We start from the raw sequence: 27,420 nt of genomic DNA on the forward strand, positions 1-27,420 counted from the left end.
GATCAAACCTGCTACACAATATATATATATATATATATATATATATATATATATATATATATATCAGTGGCGGCTTGTAGTCTTTCAAACGGGGAGGCTGGTCGGTTACAATATTTCCAGATTTTAAAAGAAAAAACACATCAGTTTTGCCCATACTCTTGCCTCTGATCTGGCTGATTGTTGGCAGGGTCACAAACTGTGAAATAACAGGTTCTTTTGGCCCATTAGCCTACTGTCCAATATACATGATGGTGGTGTTGGGGGGGGGGGGGGGGGGGGGGGTACATTTTAACATTTTATATTTTAAAATTGTGGCATGTTGTTTAAAAATTGACCTTGGCTGTGTTTTTGTTTAAAAATGTTTTCAAAATTGTAGCGGTGTTTAATTCATATCCAGAAAAATATATATTCCAATATAATATACTCAGCATAAACATTTTAAATAGATTCTATATTTTTGGTCCATCCATGACATATTACTAAAGTAGCCTATTTACTGTTGTTGATGTGGGTCACTTGCTGTTAGCCAATTCACTTTCTCGTACCAGGAGAGCTGAAAGGAACGAGTATTATTCCCTACCTTTTTCACCATGTCAATTTGAGGCGTTGGTCTACCCTGCTCTTTAATTTTAATTTTTTCCTCGAAAGGAAGACTGGCAAATGGCTTCGCCAAAATTAAATCAGCAATGCTTGGCATCCGTGCGCAGCTTTCTTGCTAGCTGACTAACCCCCTCAAGTTCAAGTTCAGTCACTCAAATAAACGAAATTTCTGGAACTAAGATAGCAAACTTGACAACACTATATTTACACTTTATTTACAATGAAAATATATACAAACTAAAAAAGCTGGTAGAAACCATATGTAATGAATGAAATCGAAATGTAAGCTGATCTCTTACTATACACCACAGCACTTGCGAATCCACATGGGACTGAACTGATGTTGCCAGATACTGCTGACGTTATCCAGCCCAAAATATGTTCAAAACCCGCCAAAATGCACTTAAAACCGCCCAATTGGGCGGGAAACCACCCAATCTGGCAACACTGTACCACTGCCTGTCTATAGTTGAAACGAGCTGTCAATCAATGAAAATATCCGGCCGCTTTCACCAATCACCAGTCTCCTCGCGGAAACTGCCATGTCCCTCCCATGTGAGGCTCGGAGTCCGTGGGCGGGCGTTTTCGCAGTATTTGTCCAATAACTGTCTTGCATTTTGAGATTGAAAAGCGCATAGCTCCCAAATGCCATTGAAGTCCATTGAGGCTGGGAGTCCGTGAGACTCCGTGGGCGGGCGTTTTCACAGTATTTGTCCAATAACCGTCTTGCATTTTGAGATTGAAAAGCGCATAGCTCCCAAATGCCGTTGAAGTCCATTGAGGCTGGGAGTCCGTGAGACTCCGTGGGCGGGCGTTTTCGCAGTATTTATCCAATAATCATCTTGCATTTTGAGACTGACAAGCACATAGCTCCCAATCCACTGAGGTTGGGCTGCATCGCGCTGTCACAAGGGGGAAAAACTCACGCACACATTAGGCGAACTGGGGAAAGTTATAACGGAATGATTTCGCACTGTAGTTGGGTTGAGCACATATATTTCTATGATTCTGGATCTGAAATAGCAATGTTATAAGGTCGGCTATAACATAAGCCTAGCACAATTCATCCTACACGATGTTCGTCATTTTTAGAGGAGGCTGAGCCTCCTTCGTTGTCTTAGAGCAATCGCCTGTGATATATATATATATAAGGGAGGAAACCCACACAGAGGGAACATGCAAACTCCACACAGAAAGGCCCCCATCAGCCGCTGGGCTCAAACCCAGAACCTGCTTGCTGTGAGGTGACAGTGCTAACCAATACACCACGGGTTGTCCAGGTGCTCCAGTTTCCCCCACAGTCCAAAGACATGCAGGTTAGGCTAATTGGTGACTCTAAAGTGAATGTGAGTGTGAATGGTTGTGTGTCTCTACGTGTCAACCCAGTGATGATTTGGCGACTTGTCCAGGGTGTACCCTGCTTCTTGCCCATAGTCAGCTGGGATAGGCTCCAGCTTGCCTGCAACCCTGTAGAACAGGATAAGTGGCTACAGATAATGGATGTGTGTGTGTGTAATCAATGATAATATTACATCAGACTGTCTGGACAGCTACAAATTTCAAATGTACAATTTAAATATGTATTATAAGTGTGATCGTACTAGTCATTCACCGTCAATATTTACAACCAATAAACCCCCTGTCCACTTATTGTCAGGATTTTCTTGTTACTATTATCAATATTCTTATTCAGTGTTCTTCTTTGCAAACCTGCTATAGCTGTTTTTCCCTATAAATGACTATGAGAGAAGCTAGAAGTTCAGTTTATTTGTGGTAAGCAATGGGAAAAACGTACTTCTTTGTCTCTTAGGGGCCGCACCGTGGAGCTTTCCGTCACTATCTGTGTGGAGTTTCTGTGCATGTTCTCCCCACAGAAACTCCACACATCCAGTTTCCTCCCACATCTAGTTAAACCCTCAGTTACAGTAAGGCCACTTCAAAGCTAGAACTGAAATCTAGAATATAGCTTTATAACAGGTGCTTCTTACCTGAGATTAAAAAAGGATTAAGCTTGTTGGTATAAGCGTAAGCACACTTCATAAACTCACATATACACAATGTTGCTAACAGGATGTGTTCCAGCTGTTGCTAACAGGATGTGTTCATGCTCACACTCTTTTCCCCCAATAAGGCCTGCAGAACGGGCAATAGGAAGTTCAGAGTCAGCCTTTAGGTCAAACAAAGTGTTCTTTTTTTTCTCCACACATGCTGTCCCACAGCACTAATGATCCAAAAGAGCAGGAAGTCATGTATAAGCAACATGACCTCTGCCCACTCTTTGAGCCATGCACAGGAAGTTATGACTCTTCTAGTCAAGGGGAAAAAAATTCTGCTTCACAAAGCTTGTCATGTTTTCTATCATACATTGATCCACTACTAGTAAAAAGTAAATAAAACATCATGCTTTTAATTTCTAAATGGGGTTAAATGATCAACCAGAACACATTGTTAGAGCACTCTTCAATTTCCAATGATAATATCAGAGGCTCCAACTTGGGAAATTGCAAAGAGGGAGATTCTACCTCTCTGCGAGTAGCTTGGAGGGAGACAAGTTTGAGCACCGTAGGCGAGTTTTATATATATATATATATATATATATATATATATATATATATATATATATATATATATAAAATGTGTGTGTATATATAATGATGTGTGTGTGTGTGTGTGTGTGTGTGTATGAGTCACCACATTTTGTGTCAATTAAATCTTATTAATAGTAACGGATCTAGATAAATCCAGTGACTATAGACCAAACTTTAATATGCCTAAAGTCAATGTTAATATCAATAATGACTGTTATAAATTGCCAATGGTAGACCCTCTGATGATAATGTTCTAATAATATTCTATTTCTAAGTCTAAGTTAGTAAAAGTCAGACAAAAAAAGTCAGACAAGTTGGTTAGAATCTAACGTCTGGTCTGGTGATCTAGCTTTGTCAGATATAGGGTCATCTTGCTGCCGTCCAAAATAGTCCGCCATTCGTCCCTGGCGACCATCGCGACGGGTGATCCGAACTTTATCTTGGTGATTTTCTGATATTTTTTCTTCGTAGTTTGGCTTTCGCCATTTCCACCAACAGAACTTCGTTTCATTATCTCATTCAAGAGAACATAAAGTTAAAGACGAGCAGGCGAGAAATGCAGACGAAATACAGACGCAAAAAAACAAACAAAATGGTTGAGTGTCGCAGGTTTTCTCGTTCTCTCGTGTGTATCATTAATAGCGCCATCTGTATGCTTTATCGGTAACTGCTAAGACATTGGGTGGCTCAGTGTGACCCCGCGGCATACCGAATTCTGCTCGATTCATATGCGCGCTTGATCTGCGCGTGCATGCCTCCAGTTTTCACTCCAATCCCCCCGTTACGCCAATCGGTGTACCAACCAGGGAATCGGCATATACCGTGGGGTACACACTTGAGTCCACCCATACAATGTCAGACACACGAAAAGCGGAAAGTCAACTATTAATTTTCGTCAACATAAACGTATCAAGTTCGGGGCCGTAGCCAGTATTTTAAAATCACTGAGGTCCGTGATCCACGCACAAAGCACGCGCTGAAAAATTTTCGACATATTTAAATGAGAGGGGTGAATTACACACCACACAAGAGATCTATTCCTGAAGTTACTTTTAATGGTGTTTGAACTGAATATCATCAGGTTTGAAAACAAAAAATCATGTATGTGGCAAGAGTAAGAATAATTTAAGCTTGTTTAATGGTTTGATCTGGCCCAAGCAATGAGGACAAAACTGCGCTGCTTCGAAAATGTAAATTTAACAGCTTCCTGAAAGTGCGCTAATGGTTACCATGAAAAAAACATGTCTCCTGCACTGCGTTCCTCCCCTGAGTCGCGCGCTCATTCGTTTTTGTGTTCTTGGTCTCAGAGCTGCACGAAACAGACACAGAAGACAGAATCAACGTTTAACATAATTAAAAATGCACTTTTTACGAAGACGTTTTAATGTTATTCTTTATTTTTTTATCCAGATGAATATTTAGCGTACAAATGTATTTTCTGCTCTTAAAAATGACCGAGGTCCGGACCTCGGTGGCCTCATAGCTGGCTATGGCCATGATCAAGTTATATTTTTTTAACTAATCGTGTGTAGTAAGGGCGGGCAGGAGATTTTTATGTTGTCAGCGGGAGGTCGGGAGGATTTTCTAAATGTTCCCTAAAGCGGGAGATCTCCCGCCCACGGCAGGAGAGTTGGAGCCTCTGTAATATACATTGTAGGTGTAAGATAACTACAAACTTATGTAAGTATTAAATTAATTACTCAGGACTCATATTAACTACATTTGTTCTTGCTGACCTTTTTCTATGTACACACAAATAGTATTGCATACAGAATAGTGCTATTTCATTCTCTTATTGATCTTTCTGATAAGAAAATACATCAATCAAAAGCAGTATAGATGTGTACAATAATCATGGTTCAATATTTAGTATTCAACTTAAATATTCTCAATTCCAGTCGTAGACTGGAATATGCTGTACTCATTTCATTTGAACAGATTACTTCTTCTTCAGATGGGTGACCAGAAGAGCAAGAAAGACAAATATTAATTCCCAGTGATATTCTCATTAACTGGCCATGTTTGTCCTGTCTCAGTCATTAAACAGAAATGTTTAAAAGCAATTCAGTCATTTCTTCTAGTTCTAATTCTGTGCACTCCACAAACAATTCAGCATCTGATCAAGAGGCTATAAATACCACCAGAAATATAATGACATAATGGACAAGGACACAGGTTTAGTGAGTTGTATAAACTTTGCCATGGAATAAAACTAGAATAAAACAACTTGACAGAAAAATATCCATCCATCCTCCGTAACCGCTTATCCTATGCAGGGTCATGGGGAAGCTGGAGCCTGTCCCAGCTGACTATGGGTGAGAGGCGGGGTACACCCTGGACAAGTTGCCAGATCACTGCAGGGCTGACACATCAAGACAAACAACCATTCACACTCACATTCACACCTATGGTCAATTTAGAGCCACTAATTAGCCTAACCTGTATGTCTTTGGACTGTGGGGGAAACTGGAGCACCCGGAGGAAACCCATGCAGACAACATGCAAACTCCACACAGAAAAGCCCTCATCAACCACTGGGCTCGAACCCAGAACCTTCTTACTGTGAGGCGACAGTGATAACTACTATACCGCCCACAAAAAATATCTCATCTCATAATCTCTAGTCACTTTATCCTGTTCTACAGGGTTGCAGGCAAGCTGGAGCCTATCCCCGCTGACTATGGGCGACAGGTGGGGACAAGTCACCAGGTCATCACAGGGCTGACACAGACACAGACAACCATTCACACTCACATTCACACCTACGGTCAATTTAGCCCATGTTTACATTAGACCGTATCAGCGGATCATCAGATTAACGTTTTTAAAACGATTAGTGTGCACACAGCAACACCAATACACGATTTGCATGCACACAGCAACACCAATACACGGATACGCTCGGCTCCGCAGGCATCCTGCGCTCCAAATCACTCCGCCCTGAACAGCGAGTACCCTCTGGAGGGTGCGCACTCCGGCCTTGCGCAGCTCACAGAGCACGCGAGTGAAGTGCACAAGCTGTGATTCAGGACTGAGCCGCTGTGTGTGTGATCCCAGCGCATATCACTTACCACTTGCAAGTGGAAGGATGGCAAGCCTAAAGACAATCATAACTACACAATGGGCAGTATTTGCATCAGTATTTGCAGTATTTTCATACTTTTATACTCTTTAATGAAAGGTGATACAAGGCGGAAGTCCGTGCCGTTTTTCAGCAGTCGCGTCACATGACCAACGCCAGCGAATCAGGAAGGTGGATGTCACAGTGACGTTGTCCAATGACGACGCCAGCTAGAGCTCAGCACAGCGTGTCCGCGTATTCTCAATGTTTACACAGCACCGGATCAGACACGATCTAGATTGAATACGTGGACCCTGGCGGATTCCCGTTTCCTGGCATTTCCAGGCGGTTTAATGTAAACAGACAGTGCATCCGCGAAGAAAACGAGACAGATACGGTCTAATGTAAACTTGGCCTTAGAGTAGCTAGTTGTTGGGTTTTTTTTTAAACCTTTATTCGTCACATGCACACTTCAAGCACAGTGAAATTCATCCTCTGCATTTAACCCATCTGAAGCAGTGAACATACGCACACACTCAGAGCAGTGGGCAGCCACACCAGAGCGCCCGGGGAGCAGTCAGGGGTCAGGTACCTTGCCCAAGGGCACCTCAGCCCAAGGCCACCACACGTCAACCTAAGGAGGAAACCCACACAGACAGAACATGCAAACTCCACACAGAAAGGCCCTTGCCGGCTTTGAACCCGGAACCTTCTTGCTGTGAGGTGACCGTGCTAACCACTACACCACCATGCTGCCAGTTAACCTAACCTGCATGTCTTTGGACTGTGGGGGAAACCGGAGCACCCGGAGGAAACCCACGTGGACACGGGGAGAACATGCAAACTCTGCACAGAAAGGCCCTCGCTGGCCACGGGGCTCGAACCCGGACCTTCTTGCAGTGAGGCGACAGTGCTAACCAATAAACCACCGTGCCGCCCCGACAGAAAAATATCTCATCTCATCTCATTATCTGTAGCCGCTTTATCCTGTTCTACAGGGTCTCAGGCAAGCTGGAGCCTATCCCAGCTGACTACGGGCGAAAGGCGGGGTACACCCTGGACAAGTCACCAGGTCATCACAGGGCTGACACATAGACACAGACAACCATTCGCACTCACACCTACGGTCAATTTAGAGTCACCAGTTAACCTAACCTGCATGTCTTTGGACTGTGGGGGAAACCGGAGCACCCGGAGAAAACCCACGTGGACACGGGGAGAACATGCAAACTCCGCACAGAAAGGCCCTCGCCGGCCATGGGGCTCGAACCCGGACCTTCTTGCTGTGAGGCGACAGCGCTAACCACTACACCACCGTGCCGCCCACAGAAAAATATATTGTTGGTATTTCATGCAGGTGGCGCAGTGGTTAGCACTGTTGTCTCACAGCAAGAAGGTTCTGGGTTCGACCCTTCAGGCTGATTGGGGCCTTTCTATGTGGAGTTTGCATGCTCTCCCTATGCCTGTGTGGTTTTCCTCCAGGTGCTCCAGCTTCCTCCCACAGAACAAAAATCTGCAGAGCAGGTCAACTGGCTACTCTTAATTGCCCATACTGTAAGTGTGAATGGCTGTTCGTCTCTGTGTTAGCCCTGTGATAAATTGACGATCTGCCCAGGATGTACCCTGCCTCTCACCTGAAGTCAGCTGAAACTGGTTCTACCTTCCCCCGTGACCATGATGGATAAGCGGTATGGATGGATGGAGATTTTATGCTGCACAAGAACTGAATGAAATAGCCCATATACACTATAAATTCAAAAGTTTGTGGATGCCTGATCATCACATCCACATGTGGGCATTCCCCAAACATGGTCTTGGTTTGCTGTAGCTCAGTGGTTAAGAGCTCAGTAGTTAGGACGTTGTCCTTGAGATTAGAATATTATGAGTTCAAATCCCAGCAGTGCCAAGCTGCTACTGCTGGGCCCTTGAGTATCAAGTGTTCAGTTGTTTAAATGAGCTAAATCTGTCACTCTGAATAAGGGCAAATGCCATGAAAGTAAATTTCCCTTTGTTGGAGCTAAGTGCTCCAAACCTTTTCCTACATGATGATGCCCCTTTTCAACAAAACGAGCTTTATGAAGACATGGTTTGCCAAGGTTGGAGTGGAAGAACTTGAGTAGCCTGCACAGAGCCATGACCTCAATCCTACAATACTTCTGGGATGAACAGAAACATCGACATGCCACAGGCCTTCTAGCATAACATCAGATCTTGACCAAATCCCCACAGTCATGCTCCAAACTAAAATGGAAAGCCTTTCGAGAAAAGTGGAGGTTATTATAACAGCAAAGGGTGACTAAATCTGGAATGGGATGTTCAAAAAGCACATGTGTGTTGGTGAGGTGTCCACATACTTTTGACCATATAGTGTATGTGTAGCCTTGCTGATCTACGAAGACATGAAGGGGGTATACTACCCACATTTCTGTCACTAAAGAAGCTATAAAGGCTGGAACACTGTCTCTCTGACATACACCTTTGCCCAAGTAACTAGAGACTTTAATGGCCAACAACATCTGATTCACAGGCCAGTGTCTCAGCTGGCATTTATTCTGAGTGGACCTCATTAAAACGGCAGCATTAGTACAGATTAATATGACATGCGAAGCTCATTAATAGGGCAGAATATCCTGCTTGGCCTCTCCTTTGGTAAGGCCATCATAATTATCTGAAATATCTTCTCTCATGTGACTCATATCATAGTCTTCCTGTGCAGTTTAATGAATCTGAGAGTGATTTTAAAAAGTCACTACCAATGGGCTTTCCAATACAGTAACTGTGCTGGTCATGATTGCAGTGGATCTGGAACCTATCCTGGGAGCATTAGGCATGAGGCTGAAATACGCTCTGAGTGGGACACCTGTCCATCGCAGGGCACCAGTCACACACATTCACACATTCATTAACACAGATTCACAGCTAGGGGCAAATTATCTTACCCAAATTATCGTACCCTTACTGCTCAGACAGTAACCCGAGCTCAGGCTCAAATTAGGGAACCATGGTGCTCTAGTACATTTATAACCTAATACAAGAGTCTCATCTCATCTCATTATCTCTAGCCACTTTATCCTTCTACAGGGTCGCAGGCAAGCTGGAGCCTATCCCAGCTGACTACGGGCGAAAGGCGGGGTACACCCTGGACAAGTTGCCAGGTCATCACAGGGCTGACACATAGACACAGACAACCATTCACACTCACATTCACACCTACGGTCAATTTAGAGTCACCAGTTAACCTAACCTGCATGTCTTTGGACTGTGGGGGAAACCGGAGCACCTGGAGGAAACCCACGCGGACACGGGGAGAATATGCAAACTCCGCACAGAAAGGCCCTCGCCGGCCACGGGGCTCGAACCCGGACCTTCTTGCTGTGAGGCGACAGCGCTAACCACTACACCACCGTGCCGCCCTAATACAAGAGTCCAGTTCATATAAAAAAACAACAACACAAAACTCAATGGTGATCATGGAAATCACTTAAATGTCATCAAGTGCACTTTCCCACGAGACAGGGAACAAAGTATCCTCTCACCCTGAGAATAAACAACTTGCGTTTTGAATAAAATTCACTCTCCTTCTCACAGGAAAATACAGAGATGAACTGGAGAGAACTCTAGAACTCAAAGCTGGTATCAGTTGAGCACATTGGGATCAGGAAAAAGAGTGGAGTAGTACAAGATCAGACAGTGTTGATCAATGAGACAGTGGTTTCCTGTTTGCTTAAAATCTCAAATCCTATCAACTGATAAGGACCAATTGCTTCAAGTTAAACTTGACACACAAAAGCAGGGAGTAAGGGAGCATCCAAGCATCTGAGAGAGCGCTTTAACAATCATGAATCTAAACAGCATTGCTTCTTTTGTTTTGTTTTAAGACTGTGCCTCAAGGCATCAGTCAAATACGTGTACACACACACACACAAACACACACACGTTTGTCTTTTCATCCTTGTGAGGACCTTCCATTGACATAATTATTAATGCTGATAATTAATCTGCCTGCACCTAAATCTAATCTGAACCTTAACCTCAGTAGCCAAAAGGAAACCTGCTTTTCTCCCTTGAAGAGATCAGCCATATAACTTATATGATCCCCACATGCTCATGCACATGTCTGTGATCAGTGGTTTTTTTTTTTTTTTTTGTACTGGTCAAGCGTTTATTTATATTTTTTGCACTGTGTCTTTGTGGGAATTTACAACTGTAGCACAAGCATTTCACTGTATATAGATGAGTACAGCTCTCATAGATCATACAGTTTAGCTAATCTGCAAACTACTGTTTTTACAATAATGTGATACATTCCAGCATCACATCTATATTTCTAACATTTCTGAAATGTGACACATTTGATAAAATGAGCATTTCCAAGATGATAAACAGTATTACTTCAGCAGGGAAATTTACTGTAGTTAAAATCACAGTAGTTCAAAATGAGAGTCATGAGATTTTAAAGCACATTTGTTTCATAACTACTGTTATTTCAGTAACTAATGGTGGATTTAATGGTAAAAGCCATGTAGTTAGATGGGCGAGTTTTTTAAGTCTGCACCCACTGACAGGTCCTGGAGGTTTAAGGGGTTAATTGGAAAAGAGACAAGCAATGAATGTAATACACCTTAAAGATACGTATGACGGAACTACTAATGTGATATGATATGTTTCACCACTATTGCAACGCGGTACAATTTGATTCAACACAATGCAATTCAGGGGCGGCACGGTGGTGTAGTGGTTAGCGCTGTCGCCTCACAGCAAGAAGGTCCGGGTTCGAGCCCCGTGGCCGGCGAGGGCCTTTCTGTGTGTTGTTTGCATGTTCTCCCCGTGTCCGCGTGGGTTTCCTCCGGGTGCTCCGGTTTCCCCCACAGTCCAAAGACATGCAGGTTAGGTTAACTGGTGACTCTAAATTGACCGTAGGTGTGAATGGTTGTCTGTGTCTATGTGTCAGCCCTGTGATGACCTGGCGACTTGTCCAGGGTGTACCCCGCCTTTCGCCTGTAGTCAGCTGGGATAGGCTCCAGCTTGCCTGCGACCCTGTAGGACAAGATAAAGCGGCTAGAGATAACGAGATGAGATGAGACAATGTGATTCAATGCCATACAAAAGAATATGATATTGGGGCAGCACAGTGGTGTAGTGGTTAGCACAGTCGCCTCACAGCAAGAAGGTTCTGGGTTCGAACCCAGTGGCCGGCGAGGGCCTTTCTGTGTGGAGTTTGCATGTTCTCCCTGTGTCTGTGTGGGTTTCCTCCGGGTGCTCTGGTTTCCCCCACAGTTCAAAGACGTGGTTAGGCTAATATGGAACGGCCTTGGGCTGAGGTGCCCTTGAGCAAGGCACCTAACTCCCAACTGCTCCCTGGGTGCTGTTAGCATGGCTGCCCACTGCTCTGGGTATGTGTGTGTGCTCACTGCTCACGTGTGTGTGCATGTGTGTGTTCACTGCTTCAGATGGGTTAAATGCAGAGAGGAATTTCACAAGTGTATGTGTGATGAATAAAGTTGTTGTTCTTCTTCTTAAGATGATGATGCTATGCAATTCATTATGGTAGCTCTTCCTTCTCCATGATAATCCTCCATGTGACTTGAGGAGGGTCTGGCATGAGAAAGGACTTTCATTCTGAAATCCCATTGGAGCCATGGTGAGGGAGCCATCACGTCTCCCATTCTCTCACTGTGTACTCTTCTGTGAATCGCCTGGACATGCCTCCAACTCGTGCGAGACATGCTGAGAGACTTGATGAGAACTGACCAGTGACAGCAGTGTGGATGAGAGTGTGCTTGAGAAACAGTTTAGAGAGGAGAAATCAATCTAAATATAAATTTATTGGTCAAAAATGATTGGTCATATTTTTAAATAATAAAGGCACAGGATCTCTACTAATAATTATATATTCATACATCAGAATTTACTGATGCAAAGATGTTAGAAACGATTCATCCCAATTTCAACCCAAATTGTACATGGTGCAATCGTGTTGTGAACTTTTAAATCGGTGAACCGATGCAGTGAATCTTACCATCCTTAGTACAGATTGTGTGGTGTGTGTGTGTGTGTGTGTGTGTGTGAGAGAGAGAGAGAGAGAGAGAGGGGCAAAGATGCAGGAAGCTTAATGTTGAATATGCTGAAGCCTGTTGATGCTTTCTAAGTGGAAAAGTGAGAACAACTCAATGCATTGAAGTCTGTGCAAATCTAAGCATGACTGAACAGACAAAAATATTGGGTTCAAAGCTAAATATTGTTTGAACATTTACAACACTATACTAAGATGCTATGTGTTTGCATCTACAGTGGTGCTTGAGAGTTTGTGAACCCTTTAGAATTTTCTATATTTCTGCATAAATATGACCTAAAACATCATCAGATTGTCACACAAGTCTTAAAAGTAGGTAAAGAGAACCCAGTTAAACAAATAAGACAAATATATTATACTTGGTCATTTATTTATTGAGGAAAATGATCCAATATTACATATCTGTGAGTGGCAAAAGTATGTGAACCTCTAGGATTAATAGTTAATTTGAAGGTGAAATTAGAGTCAGGTGATTTCAATCGATGGGATGACAATCAGGTGTGAGCGGGCACCCTGTTTTATTTAAAGAACAGGGATCTATCAAAGTCTGATCTTCACAACACATGTTTGTGGAAGTGTATAATAGTACGAACAAAGGAGATTTCTGAGGACCTCAGAAACAGCATTGTTGATGCTCATCAGGCTGGAAAAGGTTACAAAACAATCTCTAAAGAGTTTGGACTCCACCCATCCACAGTCAGACAGATTGTGTACAAATGCAGGAAATTTAAGACCATTGTTACCCTCCCCAGGAGTGGTCAACCAACAAAGATCACTCCAAGAGCAAGGCATGTAATAGTCGGCGAGGTCACAAAGGACCCCAGGGTAACTTCTAAGTAACTGAAGGCCTCTCTCACGTTGGTTAATATTAATGTTCATGAGTCCACCATCAGGAGAACACTGAACAACAATGGTGTGGATGGCAGGCTTGCAAGGAGAAAGCCACTGCTCTCCAAAAAGAACATTGCTGCTCATCTGCAGTTTGCTAAATATCACGTGGACAAGCCAGACAGCTATTGGAAAAATGTTTTGTGAAGGATGAGACCAAAATAGAACATTTTGGTTGAAATGAGAAGCCTCATGTTTGGAGAAAGGAAAACACTGCATTCCAGCATAAGAACCATATCCCATCTGTGAAACATGTGGTGGTAGTATCATGGTTTGGGCCTGTTTTGTTGCATCTGGGCCAGGACGGCTTGCCATCATTGATGGAACAATGAATTCTGAATTATACCAGTGAATTCTAAAGGAAAATGTCAGGACATCTGTCCATGAACTGAATCTCAAGAGAAGGTGGGTCATGCAGCAAGACAATGACCTTAAGCACACAAGTCGTTCTACCAAAGAATGATTAAACAAGAATACAGTTAATGTTTTGGAATGGCCAAGTCAAAGTCCTGACCTTAATCCAATCGAAATGTTGTGGAAGGACCTGAAGTGAGCAGTTCATGTGAGGAAACCCACCAACATCCCAGATTTGAAGCTGTTCTGTATTGAGGAATGGGCTAAAATTCCTCCAAGCCGGTGTGCAGGACTGATCAACAGTTACCAGAAACGTTTAGTTGCAGTTATTGCTGCACAAGGGGGTCACACCAGATACTGGAAGCAAAGGTTCACATACTTTTGCCACTCACAGATATGTAATATTGGATCATTTTCCTCAATAAATAAATGACCAAGTATAATATTTTTGTCTCATTTGTTTAACTGGGTTCTCTTTATCTACTTTTAGGACTTGTGTGAAAATCTGATGATGTTTTAGGTCATTTTTATGCCGAAATATAGAAAATTCTAAAGGGTTCACAAACTTTCAAGCACCACTGTATTTCAGAACCAAAACACACTGAAAACACCTTTATTCAGACCAGTCTCTTACCTTCCATTACATAGACGAGTGACCCTACGTCACCCTCTTTAATGATGCAGCTGTCCTTGCCATATTCTACTGGATACATGCAGTCTACAATCTCCTGGATCTGGGACAACTCCAGGTTCTTCATGAAGTCATTGTCTAAGATGGCTTCTTTGATCAAGTCCTTGGACCTGTGTAAAACAATATTAAAATAAGGTGATGCGGAAAAAAATAACACACAAATCAGTACAACATTATGACCAGCGATGAGTTGTCACTCAGCTCATCTCTGGTCCATGCTCGGCTCAAACCAGCAGCGTCCATGTGCAGAGATAACAAATGCTATTTCAAGGGGAAATGTGATGAGATAAGGTCCCTTATCCTTATCCAGAACTGTAGCATATCAGAATACCCCAGAGGAGGTTTAGTAAATGAGAATTGATTAGATTTCAATCATATTCCAAGTGAAAAGCTGCACAAACATACACGCAATCTTTTTCACAGTACAGTCATCCACACAACAGCTCATGTTGAGAAAAAAAAATTCAGAAAATGAATATGCAATGTAACCTTTCTCTCCAGGAAAAAGACACATAGAATATTATCATCATCAGAGATATGATTTTAGTTTGAATTGCACATCACCTCACAGCAAAATACTCTCTCTCTCGCTCTCTCTCTCTCTCTAAAGTAATAAAAGCAAACCATCCAAATCATTTTTTATGTGAACTGGAATGCTGGTTGTATATCTCACAAAAATATGATGAAAGAACTAAAAAATATGAATTATTTTCAAAATAATTGAATTGTTTTTGCTGATGATTACATTTTACTTTTACTTATGGTATATAAATAAGAATAAGAATGGCCATGATATTAGATGTGAGTGCTAAAATACTTGTATAATACCAATCAATCTCTCAAGTTCAAGTTCAATAATTTATTGCCATATCAACCCAGTTGATTGGAATTTGTCTTAGTGCCATTTCAAGTTAAAAAAAAGGGGGGGGGGGGACATACATACACAGAACATACAATGACATAACAAACAATGACATAGACCATCATTCAAAACCAATAAAAACCATAAGTTAAACTTGTGCTGTTTTCCAATACTCATAAAGTGACTTGTGCATTCCAGTAAGGTACATTATCAGAGGTCATTTAGGAGTGTTAAGGAGCCTAATCATGGCAGGGTACGTACTATTACAGAAACGGGATGCTTTACCCCTAAGGCTTTGAACTCTCCTACCAGAAGGCAGTGATTTAAAAAGGTACCTGGCAGGGTGAGAGGGGTCATCCAGAACTTTCTGGGCTTTGTGGTTGGCAAGGGGTGGCATAGAAAGAAGCTATAGATGGAATGGTCTGTCCAATAATTTTGGATGCAGAACGCACCACCCTCTCCAGCTGCTTCCTCTCTGAGGAGGTGGAGCTACTGTACCAGACCGTGATGGAGAAGGCCAGCACACTTTCTACAGTGGCTCTGTAAAACTGTAGCATTGCAACCCTAGCTACACCAAACCTCCTGAGCTGTCGCAGAAAGTGAAGCCTCTGGTGGGCTTTACTTATGATGATATTGGTGTTAACCTCCCACTTTAGGGACTGACAGATGGTGGTGCCAAGGAATTTAAAACTGGACACTCTCTCCACTGCCTGTCCATCAATGATCAGAGGGGAGAGGACTGGCCCATTTTTCCTAAAGTCAATGATGAGTTCCTTTGTCTTATTGACGTTTAAAAATAGGTTATTCCCCTTACACCATACTTCTAAGGCTTCTACTTCAGTTCTGTAGCTTGACTCACAGTTGTTACTGATGAGCCCAACTACAGTTGTGTCATCGGCATACTTAAAAATTTTAACATTATCAGAATGTGACACACAGTCATTGGTATATAGGGAGTAGAGCAAAGGGGAGAGGACACACCCCTGTGGGGCTCCAGTATTAAGAGTGCTAGATTTGGAGAACAGGTTGCCTATTTTCACAACCTGCCTCCTGTCCGATAGAAAGTTTAAGATCCAGTGACAGAGGGATTGATTAATCCCCATCAGCTGAAATTTATCAAAAAGTGTAGTGGGTATGATAGTATTAAAAGCAGAACTGTAATCTATAAATAATACTCTTGCATATGTAGCTGGGGCCTCCAGGTGCTGCAGGATGCTGTGGAGGCACAAGGACACAGCATCATCTACAGACCTGTTAGCGCAATAGGCAAACTGATAACTGTCCATCACAACACTGGCTAACTGTTTACAGATGAGCCGTTCAAAAACCTTCATTGCAATAGAGGTCAAAGCAACAGGCCTATAATCATTCAAGCAACTAGTATTTGATTTCTTAGGTACAGGGATGATTACAGCAGATTTAAAACATACAGGAACTTTGCACTCACAAAGAGACCAATTAAAAATATCTGTAAAGACAGAGGCAAGTTGATGGGCACAGTTCTTCAAAGTTAAAGCAGACACACCGTCTGGCCCTGCAGCCTTCCTCACATTCTGTTTGCGGAACAGGGCTTTGACTTCATGTTCCTTGACCACAAATGGTGGGGTTACAGGGACTGTACTAGGTGCGGGGGCTGTGACAGGTCTGGGGCAATCAAATCTACAGTAAAACTCATTAAGCTTGTCTGGGAGCTGGGGGTCTGCATCTTGAGCAGCCCGTTTAGTCTTGTACCCAGTAATCCTCTGTAGTCCCTGCCATACCCCCCTGGAATCTTTATCTTTTAATTTATCTTCAAGATTATCTCTATATCTAGTCTTTGCTTTCTTAACAGCCCGTTCAAATTCATATCTGGCTACCCTGTAGAGATCTTTATCGCCACTTTTAAAAGCACGATTTTTCTCTATACATAATTGTTTAATCTCTTTATTGAACCATGGCTTATTATTACTAAAAACAACCACAGGCTTTGATGGAAAGCATACATTCTCTACAAAGTTGATATAGGAAGTGACTGTGTCAGTAAATTCGTCTATACCATCGCATGCTTCACTAAAAACATTCCAGGCCGTTTGTTCCATACAATCAATTAACATTCCCTCAGCAGCAGGAGTCCGTTGTCTTATTGTCCTTATGGATCGCTTAACAGTTTTTAATTGTTGGCGGTACTGAGATATTAGAAAAATCATGTTATGGTCAGATTGACCTAAAGGTGCCCGTGACACAGCACGGAACGCCTGCGGAAGAGTACAATAACATTGGTCCAATGTTTTCTCACCTCTCGTAGCAAGGTGAATCTGTCGTTTGTACCTGGGGAGTGATTTGTTGAGGTTAACATGGTTAAAGTCTCCCATTAACAGAAGGACCGAGTCCGGGTGTGCTCTCTCCAACTCCGTGACTTGGGCAGAGAGTTGCTCTATGGACCCTTTTCACGTGACGTCACGACAAACGCGGCCGCCATTTTGGACGTGTACTACCAGTAGTTTACCACAGCCAACATTGAGGAACGGCAGCAAAGAAAGTTTTTACTTTCAGCAAGACTTCCATCATGCCACTATATTGTTGTGCACCTGGATGTAGTAACCATCAACAAACAAGGCAAGGGTTATCATTTTATCGGATCCCGACGGAGAAGATGGATAGCGGCCATTAACAGATTGGCAGCCCTCGGCATACCAACGCTTGTGTAGTGACCACTTTGTTGGAGGTAAGACGAATAAAATTAGCCAGAAAAGGCATTACATTGCTGTTAACATTCTGTGGCGGCGAGTGTGTAACCAAATAGGCTAAAATAACCCATTGTAACCTCTTTGTTCTTCTGTAGTAGCTATTGTTGACTAGCTAATGTCAACAAGTAGCTGGTATGTTACTGTAGCAATGTTTACGTTCAGTCATTTGGATGACTGTTAAAACCTTTCAGTCTCAAGTTTTTCCTTTACTGTATTTACTAGTTTACTGTAATTATGATCCGGCAGCTATTTACACCGGATCCAGTGTAAATAGCTGCCGGAGCGCGCTCCGGCTTGCTCTCCCTCAAATTAAGCAGTGCGCGCCGGCTTGCTCCCGGAGTGCTCCGGCTTGCTCTCCCTCAAATTAAACAGCGCGCGCCGGCTTGCTCCCGGAGTGCTCTGGCCGAGGTTCCCCTCAAATTAAGCAGCGCACGCCGGCTTGCTCCCGGAGTGCTCCGGCCAAGGTTCCGGAGCACACTCCGGCCGAGGTTCCCCTCAAATTAAGCAGCGCACGCCGGCTTGCTCCCGGAGTGCTCCGGCCAAGGTTCCGGAGCACACTCCGGCCGAGGTTCCCCTCAAATTAAGCAGCGCGCGCCGGCTTGCTCCCGGAGTGCTCCGGCCGAGGTTCCGGAGCACACTCCGGCCGAGGTTGCCCTCAAATTAAGCAGCGCGCTCCGGCTTGCTCTGGAGCAAGCCGGAGCGCGCTGCGTAACCTCGGCCAGAGCACTCCTGGAGCAAGCCGAAGCGCGCTCTGGAACCTCGGCCGGAGCACTCCTGGAGCAAGCCGGAGCGCGCTCCGGAACCTCGGACGTTGGCGTGTATGTGTATGGCGATGGGTTTTTAACGACATAGGTATACAGATCATGTGGGCCGAAGTCAGGTAAAGACGAGGGCTTCGTGTACTTCCGTACGTCAGTGAACAATCCTGGTGGAAGCAGGTAAACGTCGTTCTCTAAGCCTGCTAACCTCAATTTTTGCAAATATCTCTCCCTCTGCTCGCCCTGTAAATGCCCTACGTCGCTGGATAGTGAAGGTGTTTTCTGCATCTCGCTCCTTTTTCTTTTATGTTTGTCGCCTTCCTCGGATTCAAACTGATTCGAGCCGAAGTCCACTACATGTCCAAAATGGTGGTCGCGTTTACGAAGGTCACATGACTGAAAAGGGTCTATAGCAGATGTAGCCACAGCCTGCGGGGGGATGTAAACAGCCACCAGAATGATGGAGGCGAATTCCCTCGGTAGATAGAAGGGCCGACATTGAATTGTAAGGGCCTCCAATTCCGGAGAGCAAGACCGATATATTGTTGTTGTGCACCATCTATCATTCACAAGGAAGGAGACCCCGCCGCCCTTCTGTTTTAACGAGCCCACCGTGCGATCCGCCCGAAACAGTGAGAAGCCAACTGGAAGTATTGCGGAGTCTGGCACACCCTCGTGGAGCCAGGTTTCTGTAAAGCACATCACCGAGCAGTCAGCTACGTCGTGTCTGGAACTAATCAGAAGGGACAGCTCGTCCGTCTTGTTAGCCAGCGATCGAACGTTAGACAGAATTATGCTGGGTAGTGGGCAGCGATGTTTGCGCCTCCGAAGACGCACAAGAGCCCCGGCTCTTCTCCCACACTTCCGGGCTGGTTGGTTGTGACCCGAGGCCGAGGAACTCTCAGGCGACGGTATCAATGTGGTTACAAAGTCGTTTGATGAGTACAACAGTCTTGGAGGAGACTGCTGTACAGTGTCCCGTATATGCAGTAATTCCAGTCTCTCATATTTTATCAGACAATCCACGCGATCCACACTTATACAAACAATTAACAGGCAGAGTAACCAGAGCAGCACCATGTCGCCATTCTCCGGCGCCATCACACTTCAACAATCATATTAATAGGGTTCAGCAAAACTATTAGAGTTGAAATAGGTGTCACTGATGGCATAAGAATGATCTCATCTCATTATCTCTAGCCGCTTTATCCTGTTCTACAGGGTCGCAGGCAAGCTGGAGCCTATCCCAGCTGACTACGGGCGAAAGGCGGGGTACACCCTGGACAAGTTGCCAGGTCATCACAGGGCTGACACATAGACACAGACAACCATTCACACTCACATTCACACCTACGGTCAATTTAGAGTCAGCAGTTAACCTAACCTGCATGTCTTTGGACTGTGGGGGAAACCGGAGCACCCGGAGGAAACCCACGCGGACACGGAGAGAACATGTAAACTCCGCACAGAAAGGCCCTCGCCGGCCACGGGGCTCGAACCCGGACCTTCTTGCTGTGAGGCAACAGCGCTAACCACTACACCACCATGCCACCCCATAAGAATGATATGGGGCAAATTATCACACACACACACACACACACACACACACACACACACACACACACACAGGTAGGCTGTTGCATTTATGATTTATATTCAAGTCTGCAATGGTCTACTGCTTTCCTCCAAACACCAAATATGGCAAACAAAAAAGTTGTAACAATTTCATCCAAACCAGAAAACAACGTTGTCTTGTGCAATTTGTATTTCAATCAGACAGCACGTGCTTAGTCCCTGCTTAGTCTAAAACTTTACTTCCTCTTCCAAAGGCATTTTAGGGGAAAAAATGATGACATTACAAGAAGAAGAAGAAACCTTTATTTGTCACATGCACACTTCAAGCACAGTGAGATTCATCCTCTGCATTGAACACACGCACACACACACCCAGAGCAGTGGACAGCCACACTACAGCGCCCGGGGAGCAGTCAGGGGTTAAGTACCTTACTCAAGGGCACTTCAGCCCAAGGCCACCCCACGTTAACCTAACTGCATGTCTTTGAACTGTGGGGGAAACCGGAGCACCCTTGTTCATGTTCATTGCACCTGAGGCTGTATTTCACATGTACCTTCTCAATCACTGCTGATGATGTGTTATGGAGGTGTCAACAGCATGGCCTGGAAAAATGATCCAAATAAAGATCAAATCAAGGGAGTGTTTCACTCTGTGTAATCACATGGCACAACTGTCACTGATGGACTGCATGAATCTACTCTCTGGGCTAGAAAGAATTCAGCCCCAGCCTTGCTTCTTCATATGATTCAGTGTATCTCTCTGGTTGGTGCTGTTGCACTTTGTACCACAGAACAGCATTTCTCAACCTTTTTTCAGTCACTGCACCCTTCAGAAGTATGCAAATTCTCAAGGCACCCCCATATAAAATATACACAGTCACACTGACCATACGCTGACCCTGGCAGTGACGTTGTGACATGGGAAAGGCGGCCGTGAGATAAATTTTGATGATGCATGAGGCGGCGATGATCTGCATTAGTGTAACTATTGTTTTTTTGGAATTTTAATTCATTTTATTTATTTCAATGTTAGAATATATAATTTTTTGACGGCACCCCTAACAAAGCCAGACGGCACCCCAGGGTGCCGCGGCACCCCGGTTGAGAAAGGCTGCCACAGAAAGTCCAAAATAATCTGCCTTAAGACATTTGTTACCAGCAGATGATCTGATGTGGATGTCAAAAATGAAACTTTATATTGAAGTCTTTTTATCTATGAAAGACAAAGGAGTTTAGCCCTGCTAGCTCATTTATACTAACTGCCCCTGAATATAAGCTATACTTTAGGAGTACTTATAATATAGTATCAATGAGCTACAGTTCATGAAATTACAAAGAAGCAATATAATGTCAGACACAGCCTAGGATATGTAAAGCATTCATCAATAATATTTTACTGTTTCCCAAGAGCAAAGAGAAAGAAGCTGCCCTCCTTTGGATTCCATTTTCTCTGTCAGATGGCCATGTCATCATTTCATCATGTTCATGTCACTGTGGCATTAGCACTTACAGAATCTCATTTATGTCTTTCTCAAAGAAAGTCAGTGATACTGGACATACGCCAGACGTCAGATTTAGCTGCTAAAACACACAAACTCTCCCATTCACCACATACTGTTTACATTCCACAGGTATGCTGCACTGGTGAAGAAAAACAGTGCCCGTTTCAAGCTCTGCATGCTTCCTCCTAGTGGGTACTTTCCCTTTTCACCGACAAGTGTAGACATCCTCATGACACCCTTTCTTCAGTATGCTGTGACCCAAAAACAGTATAAATAGATTTAAAAAAAAAAAACAAAGCTCAAACTGTAAAAGTCATGCTGAAAGGACCGTTTTGCATTTATTCATTTTGGAGATGCTTTGAAATAAAGGTTTGATGGGTAAGAGACTTATTCAAGGGTCTAACAGTGGCTCTTTATCTTCCAAAAGTGCCCCAGACAACCAGAAATAGGTCCAATTTCAATGTTCAATGCTCAAAGCATTGAAAGCACAAAACAATATACTGACATTTATATCTATATCTACTCATCTACAGTAACACACATTGTAAAACACTTAACAGTTTGTGCTTTCAGGGTATTTTTAATATGTTTTTGTTAGCCTTGTTCGCTGGCATGATTTAACCTTTTTTTTTTCAGTGGATTCAACCATGCAATGTACAAAAATCCCAGCAACCCTGGATATGTACACAACAAATTCCTCAGTGTTCAATTAACACTTTCAGAGTTAATTTGTGTCCAGTTGGACCTATATAAACACTCTGGGTGTTAATTCAACACTGGGGATTTTGCTGTGTATATATACACGACCAACTTTTATTCTTAATTTAGATTTTCATCAGTTTAGGTCACTAAAAACAGTATGGACGACCTTTTATCTTCAGACTATAACTGCTTGATTCAGTGCATGGTGTAATCTTGTTTTTAAGGATCTGATTTTTTTTTTTTATTAGAAGTTTAAGGCAAGTATGAGTAGGTTTTATTTCCAGTGTTTCATTAAAGTTTAACTGGGAAAACTGGAATGTGAGGATATTTTACTTTGATCTTTGTTTTGGGGCCTTTAAAGAGTAAGTGTTATAATTAGAGAGTGAGCTGCTGAGAAAGCATACGTAGTCAGGGAAGCTGTCAGATTTATACCCAAAGGGGGAACATGGTACTGGCCTCATTTACAGCAAATGAGCCCTGGAGTTTCCAGTGGATTGGCCTTCTTAACACACTCTACACTTATTTTTTCTGTTTGACTTGTGGTTTTTACTCCTTTCCTTTAGTAAGAAGAGATTCATATTCTACAGGTCTGCAGGACTAAACACAGACTACTTCCCTTAAAAGGACAAAAGTGAGAGTCAAAGAGATGGGAAAACATAGACAGTGACAAGAAAGACAAAAGAAAGACGCTGGGGAAGGAAAGAAAGGAATAAAAGTGTCAGAGAGCACAAGGACGCAGTTTCCCTCAATGATTGATTCAGATTCAAGTAGAAGCCAAAAGTCAAAGCAATTCTAATAACAGCCTGAGTGACTATAACCTTTTTTTGTAATCTGCTTACAGTATAGCAACGATACAGTGTAATTATATAAATCAGAGCAATGATCAATGAACTAAATAATATTTCAGGTATTTCTGAATGGTGTGATGTCATGAACAGTTATGATATCAATAATGCAGTCAGGATGATGGTGAAGGAGAGAAAATACAGAACTATAGAAGCATGGAATGTAGAACAGCCCAAATATAGAATTGCACAGTTTAGATGAATATGGATGTAAAATGTCCAAATTAAAACTCTATTTCACAATTCTACTGCTTCATACCCCTAAACACATGACCTCACTTTCTGTGAAAATAATGTGTTTGACTCCATAGCAGATAATGAAAGGTAAATTGATAATTAAAGCCAGCAGTTGAGTTGTGATTAGCTCTGAGTGCTGCTTCTGTCATACACCATTTCCATAAAAACCAAGCTGTTTAGAAACATCACAAAAAAGAAGCCCTTCCAGAGAGAATCTCACAAAATGCAGCTCCTGAACTGCACCAAGCGTAATTAAAACTATGAACCAGTCTAAACAGGGAACCAGTCTAAAGTAGCTCGTCTCGTTTCACAGGAAATACATAAAAAAGTTTAATTCATCAACACGACAATATATAAAAGTACAAAAAATATTTTAAGGAAATAATTCAAATTTCCTTGCTTTTGGTTGTAATTCATCGTATGCATGTGCTTGAGTGTACTGGAAAAGCTTGGCTGAGAGGGGGTCCATGTAATGATGTAATTATACCAATTGCCTAAGGGCGACGAGGTTCAAGGACCTCGTGTGCCAGCAGTGGGGTTGAAGCAGGCAGGTACTTGGAACTTTTATATCACGATTGAAGTTAATAATAAACGAGATCACTGAATAATGTTACTTTCCTCTAACCAGTATATATATATTACAATTTTTTTAATTGCTTTTGATGGTTTCATATATTTCGTAATGATCTCATCTCATCTCATTATCTCTAGCTGCTTTATCCTTCTACAGGGTCGCAGGCAAGCTGGAGCCTATCCCAGCTAACTACGGGCGAAAGGCGGGGTACACCCTGGACAAGTCGCCAGGTCATCACAGGGCTGACACATAGACACAGACAACCATTCACACTCACATTCACACCTACGGTCAATTTAGAGTCACCAGTTAACCTAACCTGCATGTCTTTGGACTGTGGGGGAAACCGGAGCACCCGGAGGAAACCCACGCGGACACGGGGAGAACATGCAAACTCCACACAGAAAGGCCCTCGCCGGCCACGGGGCTCGAACCCAGGACCTTCTTGCTGTGAGGCGACAGCACTAACCACTACACCACCGTGCCGCCTTTCGTAATGATATCATCTTTATTTTCTAATATTTATCAACATACCGCCATTGTAGCACGAGAGCCTGTGATTGGTGGATGGCCAACAAAGGGTGTCTCCCATTGGTTGTAAATCGTGACATAAAAATCATAAACACATATGGGACCCGCTGATTGGCAGTTCACATACTGAAGCCAAGTGGTGATGTCCAGTGTCTGTTCTGTTGTCCAAAAAAACTACAGCTAAAAAAAGTCTACTACTGGATTACTTGGACAATCTTAGTCAGAAAGAAGTGTTTATTAGAGTTTATTAGTGGTTCTGATCCATACAAAATTCCTTGAAATGACTGGAGTGACAGTGCAGATTTGTGGCCTAGCGTTAGCATTAGCTACATGTTGGAATATACATTCTTTTTCCCGAAGAGTCCTGACATGGAAGAACAGTTAAAAAAAAACTACAGAAGCAAGAAAACCTTCTTTATGTAAAGACTTTTTCCCGACATTAGCTTTTGGGAACAGAATGTTGTGAAAGCCAAAGCATTTACTCTCACAGGGCTCTGACCTGAACTGTGGGCTAGATGGTATCCCCACCCCTCCATGTCTCAGCAACCCCGAGGACATGTAGTTACACAGCTATTTGCGTTCTATCATTTATACAGTGATGCTTATTCTTGTTAAAACAATATCTGAAGTGTTATTATTTGTAAAATAACAAAATATCTTGCTCTAGACTTTCAAACAATATTGTAAGATTTTATTTTAATTTGCTCTAAGAGTGGATGGTACAATAATTACAAACGCTAACAGAATCCACACATTCCAGTTGGAGCTGTAGTCATATAGTAACTATAATCATTCTTGTAACAATAATTTCACTAAACGGTTAATGTTCAGTTCCCTTTTCATTAATTATCGATTCAAAGGCACAACGGAGTCACACAGGTTGATCAGTGTGTAACGGACAGTAACAATTTTATCCAAAATAGGTTTTCCTGCCTTAGTCAATTTGTTTCCATTTCACATGTGTGCAGCTGTTGTAAAGTTCAGTGTGTTTGTGTAGAACACTGTTGAACTGTAGGTTCATTTCTACACTCTGGTTCCACGGTGACATTTTGCACAGGACTGTGTTCCTTTGATAACAGAAACAAAGCTCCAGCATTATTATTATACTCATTCAAAACTCTCCACAGCTTAATATACCCTAAATTATTCATTCCTCTGCTACTAGAACTTTTTTCTTTCTGAATGTGTCTGCATATTATCGGTGTGATGGTTTTATGGATTTATGATAATTATGCTACTTCACCTATTTAAAAAAAAATCAACTGCATTCTGTCCTCTCCAAAATAAAATATAACTCTGGGCAAGTGGAATTGTTTTTTGGGCAAGTATGTTTGGGTGCTGCTTGCCCATTGGGCAAGTAAGGCTGGGAGATTTTTTTCGAGAACTGCCCCGCTGTAAAATATGGCAGTGGATCATTCATGCTTCAAGGCTGCTCAGGTGGATTACGAATCTGAGGACGATGAATTGCCGGGATATTTCAACCAAAAATCAGGTTGGCTCTGACAGAAGTTTCAGATTTGACTATAGAAAGAGCTTTCAACAAGATTATAAGCAAAATAAACTTCCAAATCAACACAGAAGCTGTTAGAAAAACACAAAACCAATGTTTGTCGATTTCATCTCACTCTCTGGATTTGATCCCTACTGTGGTCTGAATTGAAGAGGAAGAACCATATACACAAACGTAAGAGTATAAAGTCGTTTAATGTCATCTGCGTGGAGGCGTGGATTGATAGCCTTCTACAAACTTGTTAGAAATTTCAGGAAGAAATACAACGCTATTATTGTTAATATTAATATTAGCTGTAAGTGTGTTGCTGTTTTTTAAACCAGTGGTTTGGAGAAAAAAATGTGCTATGTTCTATGTGTACCTTTACAATTTAGAATTTGGAGATAGAGGAGGAAAGCCATTTGAACACAGGAGAACATGTTAACCTTCATCCTACCAAGTGGGGTCCATCTGGACGCCGCACCTATATGTTTGTTTGCCATTTTAAAAATATGTGACATACTGCCTCACCGTTTTATGAATTTGTCGGAATTTATGTCTTAATTAAAACACTAAAGCACCGGAAGATCAGCTTTTTGCATTGTGAAGGTATAATTAATTTGTTACTGGGGTCCAACCGGACCCCAGAGTAAAGTTTATCTGTCTTTCATTTTATAACTGAATAGCACACTGAAAGTTAACTTCTTTTATTTCTTTTATGTTCCATAATGAAACTACCAAGGCATTCCTTCTTGGGGTCCGTGTGGACCCCACTGCTGCAATAAGCACAGGCTGCAAAACAAAAGCCCTAAATTATTTTACAATTACTTTTTTGTTTTAAATTCTGTAAGAAAAGACCTAAGTTGTAATCCAGAATGTTTTACAGCTGCATGAGCTGCAAAAATCATGTATATAATGCCAATTTTTTTTGTGGCGCTATAATTTGCTACATGTATGCTAGTTATTGCAATATTATTGCAATGTTATTGCATTTATAATACATCATTGATATTCAGCCATAGTGGATTTTGTTCTTCAATAAAGTTATGTCTGTTTGCTGCATTGAATTGGTTCTTACTGCATTGATTTCAAGGTATTCCCTCCTGGGGTCCATACGGACCCCGCCTGGTAGTTTGTGTATGTAAAATTGGCTGGTAGGATGAAGGTTAAGTGTGTTCTTTATGCCTTGGGCCCTTTAGTGTATTGCTGTTATTAATACAAGATGTTCTGAACAAAACTTATCTGGTGATTTTGTCTTTATAAGCTTTAATTTTAAAGAAAAGTATTGGGGTCCAAACGGACCCCACATGGTAAGATTAAGGTGTAAAATAGCATGGTAGGATGAGGGTTAAACTTTGCATACA

General features: G+C 42.5%; 1 protein-coding gene across 2 annotated transcripts in view; it reads right to left on the reverse strand.

The window, feature by feature from the left end:
* Positions 1-27,420, reverse strand: part of prkg1a (protein kinase cGMP-dependent 1a) — a 144,581-nt gene that overhangs the window by 94,941 nt on the left and 22,220 nt on the right. For both annotated transcript variants that reach the window (XM_060925881.1, XM_060925879.1), the window contains exon 2: positions 14,199-14,365. In XM_060925881.1, the coding sequence (XP_060781864.1) occupies positions 14,199-14,365 (167 nt within the window). The remainder of the gene's footprint in view (positions 1-14,198; positions 14,366-27,420) is intronic.

The sequence above is a fragment of the Neoarius graeffei genome, chromosome 7 (genome assembly GCF_027579695.1).
Source record: "Neoarius graeffei isolate fNeoGra1 chromosome 7, fNeoGra1.pri, whole genome shotgun sequence".
Classification (NCBI taxonomy): Eukaryota; Metazoa; Chordata; class Actinopteri; order Siluriformes; family Ariidae; genus Neoarius; species Neoarius graeffei.